Genomic DNA, 7,167 nt, shown 5'->3' with positions numbered 1-7,167 from the left:
TCCACTTCATGCAAAAAGTGTAGCTGGGAGACCGTCTTACTTTTTTTATGTTAAAACTGAAAAGATTAAACATTATTCTTCCAACTATATGTTTGTTTATATCAGTTTTCACACATCATTTGTGACGAATTGTGGACGCAGAACTGCCTTCGAATGAAAACCACATTGAGACAGCAACTTGTTTATTCACAGAATCGTTACGCACGCGTCGATAGCAAAAAACTTTCATACAAGTCCATACAGAAGAAGATACAATAAGACGTTACAACACGAGACGAGGAGGTGAGATGAGGTGAGGTGAGGTGAGGTGAGGTGAGGTGAGGTGAGGTGAGGTGAGGTGAGGTGAGGTGAGGCGAGGTGAGGTGAGGTGAGGTTAGGTGAGGTGAGGTGAGGTGAGGTAAGGTGAGGTAAGGTGTGGTGAGGTGAGGTGAGGTGAGGCGAGCTAGGTGAGGTGAGGTGAGTTAACGAAAACTAGGAACCATAGAAAAGCAAAACCTAGAATTACAACACGCCGAGTGCCAAAATATAAACAAAAATTACAGCAATAATTGAGTTCGAAATAAACAGAAAACTTACAACTGTGTCCTTTAATTTTAACAAATGTTCTTTAAGGCGCAAGAAGTCCGTGAAACCGCAAGGAAAACCGTAAATAACCTTAAGAACTAACCGTTCGACCGTGAAAATATTAATGTGCCTTAGAAAACGATTCAGTTTGAAAGCAGGTCCATAACGCGAAGCAAAATATTAACTTTACTGAGTTTGAACCAAAACAGAGAGCAAATAGGACTTGCGGTGGTCTCATGGTTAGTGCGCTCGTCACCGGATCGAGCGGTCCGGGTTCGAGCCCTGGCCGGGGACATTGTGTTGTGTTCTTAGGGCAAGACACTTTACTCTCACAGTGCCTCTCGACACCCAGGTGTATAAATGGGTACCGACGAATTTAATTCTGGGAGTAACCCTGCGATGGACTAGCATTCAATCCCGGAGGAGGGAGGGGGAATTAGAAATCCTCCTAGTCGCTTCATGCTACGGAAACTGGGATAAGCTCCGGCCTGATGGACCACTTGGCCCATATGCAGGCTTTACCCTATCAAATAAAACTGATCGAAATTTTATTGCGCAGGATCATTAACTAAAATGGATGAAGTGGAGATAACTGATCTGTGTGTCCGCACAGAAGTGGGTATCAGTCCACACGAGCTTGGAAAACTCCAAGAGCTTTACATCACCATGCGACTGAGAACATCCATCAAGACAGCTGGCGAGACAGATCGCGTCGAAGATACCATAAACAACAAGACCATTACAAAAGAAGTTCTCTTCCACGTCGAAAACAAGAAATACAACCTAATTGAAGCAGTCGCGACTGATGTAGCGCGTATCTGCGTGGTGCGGCGTGGTGTATCTTCGGTTAAAGTGATCATCGCAAAACCAAACGCCTTGCGCTTTGCTAAGGGCTCATCTGTGACCATTGAACGATGCTGGGAAGATTTTGACTGGCACGAGGCCCATATATTACTCGGTTCCAACAAGGATCCTCTGCATAGTTTGTCACAGGCCATAAGTTTGTTAAAACAGAAGGTCAATATTATTAAGATGTCGAAAGCTTTTTGGACCAAGCCTGTTATGGTTGGAGATAGGGCTGATGACTTCGTCAACATGGCTGTCTTTGTCAAGACTAAGCTTGATATTGCTGGGTAAGTAGGAATGTAATTTCGCACAATGTTTCAGAGCAAGACGTTTTAATTTTATTTACTTGTGTCCGGGCCCAAGGTACTCCCCATATAATGGCTTATACAGTGAAGCTCCGCCCGAGAGGGGTACCTTTTTCAGGCTTCAGGATTTCACTAGTTTAAGTATATGAAAGGGTAGGAAAATCTGTCATTTACTTATTTTAAGGAGCCTTAAATTAAAATATTTCAAAGAGACGCACCTTATAACTGTATCATTTCATTTATTAGGCACTACATGAAAATGACAAGACCACTTCCTTTTATGGCGATTTGGTCGAAAGCAATTCACATTGTACTTCGCTAAACGATTGGCTCAAAAAACTTTTGCCACTTTGTCATCCAATCGGGAATAAAAGCAAAACTTGTCGTCACTTGCTCGCACATGTTTTTCCGCGCTTTCTGACGTTTAGACGGTCTCAGTTCTTCGTCCTTTCGGCCAGGGTTACTTTGCATTTGGTTTTACTATGCTCAAAGACCAGTTCCCTATTCCTTCTATGAGACGCGCTTGCAGGGAACCATCAGGTCTACATATGCTAACTCCAGTGATTCTTTCCTTCAGATTAAAACGCGTTTTATTTGATATTGAAAGCCAGTTGGGACGGGTACGTACAACCGGCATTCCTTCAAGTACAATTGTAATCGACTTGGATCTTTCCTTTTATGGAAACGGCGTCACCGAATATGCGTTGGATTTTGCAACGCATGGTAAACAAAGGTTTGTACCTCATCCTGAAACGCTCAAAGAACCCCACGTGATCATTTCCTTGGCTGACGTCACTCCCGACTTTGTTCATCCACAAACAAAAAAGTCACTTGAGACGATGGCAAAGGACATCAGTGGCCAAGAAGATTTCACATCGTTGTTCCCCACTGTTCAAGAAGAGGACTATTTGGGAATAGTTTACAATACCGGGAAGAATGCTTCCGGGGGAAAACCCAGCTACTTGACGCAAACAAACGTCAATCTTCTGCTAAAAGACGGCAACGCCGAGATTTCTACATCGATGTGTAACGGTAGCCTCCTCTTCACTGGAATATCCCTGGGAAGAGACCCTTCGGAATCGGATGCATCTGGGCACAATGGGGATAACCTATCAGGATTGACAAATTCATTCTCTGACGTGTGCCTAGGTAATGGTTTCTCAACCTCTCCAGATCTCTTCATCAGCGATGCAGGTCATCAATTAAGTGATAACTCAAGACGTGGTAAAAACCCTTTGTCAAATGAACATCTGTCTGTTAGGGTACCACCGGTGGCACTGGTAACAGGCGCTGCTAAAAGACTTGGTGCTTGTATCGCCAGAAAATTGCATGCATCAGGATACAGAGTTGTCATTCACTACAACAAGTCTCAAGATGAGGCGAATAATCTTTTGAGAGAACTTAACAGGTAAATTGTGCTTATCATGCTTATGTAGGCTATCGTGAGCTATGGGTGGTTTATTTGTCAGGGCGCTGGACTGCGGTTCCTCCGCTCCAGGCAGAAGACCTTGCTGGGGTCGTTGTGTTTTGTTCGTGGGAAAAACGTTTTACTCTTGCTTACAGTGCCTCTCTCTATCCAAATATATAATTTAATGCTCGGGGTAACCCTGCTTTAGACCAGCTACCATTCAGTGTAATGAGGAATAGAATACCTCTAACTGCTTACTAAGGATAAGTCATTACAAGCTTCGACGATGGTAGGGGAAACTTTGTGTCGATGTACCCTCCTCCCAGGACCATAAATAACTGGAAAAATGAAATAGTTTAATCTCTACAAGCTATTTTCTTTTATAAGGTCGCGAAAGTCAAATAGTAATATTGAGACGGCAAAATCGCTTTTTAAAACCTCTGAACTTGAGCGGTTTCTTTGATTTATTCAAATTTCAGCGTTCGAAGCAACTCAGTCTCGTTGGTTCAAGGAGACTTGACATGCGATGTAAGCAACACCGCCCAACGAATCATCAGTGAGGCCGTGGCAGTCTGGGGGAGACTTGATGTCTTAATTAACAACGCTTCTCAGTTCTACGCTACTCTAATTGGCTCTATTAAGGAGAAAGAGTGGGAAGACTTGATCCGAGCTAATCTAACCTCGCCATTCTTCCTTTCACAAGTAAGACTGACATTCAGTCAGGATCTTCTGCATCAGTTACTTAATATATACTGATATGGCATACCCATTACAAAAGCTTGCAAGTTGTAGCCTGTATACTTTCAAGCCGACCGAAAAAAAACCTGAGTGGAAGGTGCAGGGCCTACAATCAAAAGATCGCATTTCTTTCTTATTTTTTCTCTTAACCTTTAGGTAGATTGACCATCTTTTGATCATCCTCGATTGCCACAGAAAGCAGCCTACGTTTGCGGCGAATTATAGCACATGTAAATACTTGCGCCACAATATTACTTCATGCATTATTTAAGTGATAGAGCACTTTTTCCTTGTTAACATAGCTTCATCTACACATAAGAGGGGTTCGGAGAACTCGAGACAGTTATGCAGACCCTCGACTGCGTCTCGGGTTTGCATTACTTTCGAGAATTCTCTCAAAGTGTTTAGATGAGGCTATGCACACACAGAAAATATGCTCTATTGCTTTTATAAAATAATTTTCAAGAATACGCGTGAATTTTAAACGTCACAACCGTGTTTGCATACTCTCATCAAAACACACCAATCGACCAATGAGAGCGCGCGTATTATCTCTGTTATTTTATAAAGCTATTTATAATATTTGCATAATGTTTGTTATCTACAATAACTTGAAACTTGCAATATTTACGTATTTCTATATTTACGTATAGTTAGGCTTAAGATGTCTTGATATACTCCAAAGTTACTGAAAAATTAACTTTGCAGGCGGCGTTTCCCTTCTTAAAAGCGTCCAAAGGAACAATTATAAACCTGTGTGATATCCATGGTGTGAGACCAAAGATCAATTACTCAGTGCATTCCATCTCCAAGGCTGGCCTTCACATGTGTACCTTCTCATTGGCTAAAGAGTTCGCGCCAGATGTGCGCGTGAACGGTGTCGCTCCTGGGTGCATCCTGTGGCCTGAGGAATCATGGGATGGATTGTCAGTGGAGGAAAGAGAAGCGCGAATGAAAGAGAACAAGAAAAAACAAGAAGAAAGTATCAGTAAGGTGCCGTTTGGTCGGAAAGGAGAGCCTGAAAATGTTGCTGATGTTGTGTTATTTCTGAGTACATCTGCTGAGTACGTCACTGGGCAAATCATTGCAGTTGATGGAGGCCGTATCTTGCATCAGTAAGTCCCGAGCGTCAGTGAGTCCCGCGGGTCAACGAGCTGAATGTACTGATCGTTTCCAAATGTAATTCTAAATGTTCCTCCCTGAATTCTTTTCTGATTTATAGATAACATATATATGCATTTCCAAATTTTCCTTTGATGTATTTATTTGAATAGTAGTGACAAATGGTCAGCACACATTGAGCGGTAAGATAAGGTTTTATGTAGACTGGTTAATATTGATGCGCATGAACAATAACCAGAAGAAATTCTGAAGGCGCGGCTTGAGCGTTCACCTCCCACCAATGTGGCCGGCGTATGATGCCGGCCCGGTCATATGTGTGTCGAGTTTATTGTCGGTTCTCACCTCGTTCCCAGGGTTTTTCTCCGGGTTTACGTTTTTCGGTTTTCCTCCCTCCGCAAAAAAAAAAAAAGAAGAAAACAAAAACATCTCCAAATCCTAATTCGAATGATGAGATAGAGGACCTGCATGAAAACCATGCAGCTATAGCCTGCGTTGCAAGCGTTTCTGTGGTGTTGGGGAGCAAAGAATATTACAGCGCGAAAAATGGAGCGAGTAAAAGAGGGGGGATGGGGAGGGGAAGGAAGGAAGGAAACGCTTGCAGACAAACCCCTGGATTTTGAAAACCGCCCACTTGGCCTTTCATGCCTGAGCGCGCACACTGAGATTTCGTGCTGTCATCGGCTGTCATAAATTTACCAATAAAATCTTCGGCCTTCCGTAGCAGAAGTGAACTTTGAACCAAAATAAACTTTACTTGTCAAAATATGTCTGAAACAACGAACGCACGATGGGAACGGAGAAATCTCGATGGATTAAATTTGGTAATTTTTAATCAAGCTACTCAATCCGTCTAAAAGGAAGGACTGCAAGGGTTAAGTTTTAGCACAAATCTGGCTGAAAGTTAACCTGTGAGAAGTATACCAGTCGCGTTAGTAATCCTTGTGCTCGCATGATTCGAAATCTTGGATCACTGTATTCATTCGTCCAGGAATCGATACAAAGTAAAATTAGCAAGTCAACTCTCACAAAGGCAATTCCAGTAAAGAAGCGTTTGCTGGAAACGCCAGATCCGCAAATCGGTTCGATTGTTATCGCTGCAACAAAAACAAACAACGGAAAGTCTTTTCGGCAAACTTTGGAATTTGAGCTGGAGAGGCTTCATACATCTGAGAGGCGAAATAACCATATTCTTGACCAGTAACTGAATAAAGATAATCTTCCCCTAGGAGACCTCCAAGTCAAAGTTGTTTATAAAATGTCCTAGTAAGAATTCCCCGCGACGAGACGACTAAATTTTTGGTAAGGCAAATATGTGACAAAAACTGGCATGCCGCAGCTAAATGCTAGGTTCTAAATGCTGTCAACAAAATGCTTCTAATGAAATGTCGCAGTACCTACGACAACATGTTGCCTTGTAACAAGCCAGACGAAATCACTAAGTTTTCCCACGCAGTAGTGCTAATCTTCTGTCCCGTGGTTTATTATCATGTCGGCGCATGTGGCATTCAAGAAAGTGATATTAAAATTAAAGGAACAGCTGCAAATTGTGTCGCGCCTGCTTCTGCAATAATGTGCAGGCTTCGAAAAACCAAAGCGTCGGCATTGCATTACAGGATTTCTACCGTACTGTTGAAGCTGACGACTAAATCCTCGTTCAGCGAGAAAAGTTAAAGCGTTTTGTAACCAAGCTTCGAACGCGTCTTCCCCTTTTGTCTGGCACTCAAAGGTATTAAAATACCTTTGATCGACACATGTCAATAATATTGGACTAGCCCAGCCAATCACGAGCTCCGTTCGCTGGCGAACGGAGGTTTTCAAAATCCAGGGGTTTGTCTGCAAGCGTTTCCTTCCTTCCCCTCTCCCACCCCCTCCTTCTTTTTTTTGGTTCTCGCCCCATTTTCCGCGCAGACAAAACACCGAAAATCCCGTTCCTCGGTCTTTCTTTGCTACCAAACCCCACGGAAACGCTTGCTACGCGGGCTAATGCAGCTAAGGCTGATGTGGCTTTCTCTGTAAACAAAACAAATGTAAAATTGCAGTCATAATTTTTACACTTTGTAAGCCCGACAGCGCAATTTACTCTGCAGGAATTTTTTTTTCTACACTTCTTCTTTGGACGCCTCTTTTTGACTCACCCCTCCTTGTATTTTTTGTTTTTGTTTTTGTATTATCCCCCCCCCCCCC

At 42.8% G+C, this 7,167-nt stretch overlaps 1 protein-coding gene across 1 annotated transcript; it reads left to right on the top strand.

The window, feature by feature from the left end:
• The first annotated feature begins 1,072 nt into the window (after positions 1 to 1,072).
• Positions 1,073 to 5,259, top strand: LOC145468751 (uncharacterized). Its single transcript, XM_081452450.1, has 4 exons — positions 1,073 to 1,697; positions 2,293 to 3,123; positions 3,603 to 3,825; positions 4,570 to 5,259. Exons 1-4 carry the CDS (start codon positions 1,138 to 1,140, stop codon positions 4,978 to 4,980), a joined length of 2,025 nt encoding a protein of 674 aa, XP_081308576.1. The 5' UTR covers positions 1,073 to 1,137; the 3' UTR covers positions 4,981 to 5,259.
• The last annotated feature ends 1,908 nt before the right edge of the window (positions 5,260 to 7,167 follow it).

Source organism: Orbicella franksi, chromosome 14 (assembly GCF_964199315.1).
Source record: "Orbicella franksi chromosome 14, jaOrbFran1.1, whole genome shotgun sequence".
In the NCBI taxonomy this organism is placed as follows: domain Eukaryota; kingdom Metazoa; phylum Cnidaria; class Anthozoa; order Scleractinia; family Merulinidae; genus Orbicella; species Orbicella franksi.
The sequence above is the reverse complement of the archived record's forward strand: the minus strand, read 5'-3'. Positions and strand labels throughout refer to the sequence as shown.

Excerpts from the sequence above, each read along its gene's own strand:
- LOC145468751 (XM_081452450.1), top strand. The coding sequence starts at position 1,138 with ATGGATGAAGTGGAGATAACTGATCTGTGTGTCCGCACAGAAGTGGGT. Across the intron at positions 3,124-3,602 it reads CTTTTGAGAGAACTTAACAG|CGTTCGAAGCAACTCAGTCT; the intron begins GTAAATTGTGCT and ends TTCAAATTTCAG. Across the intron at positions 3,826-4,569 it reads CGCCATTCTTCCTTTCACAA|GCGGCGTTTCCCTTCTTAAA; the intron begins GTAAGACTGACA and ends TTAACTTTGCAG.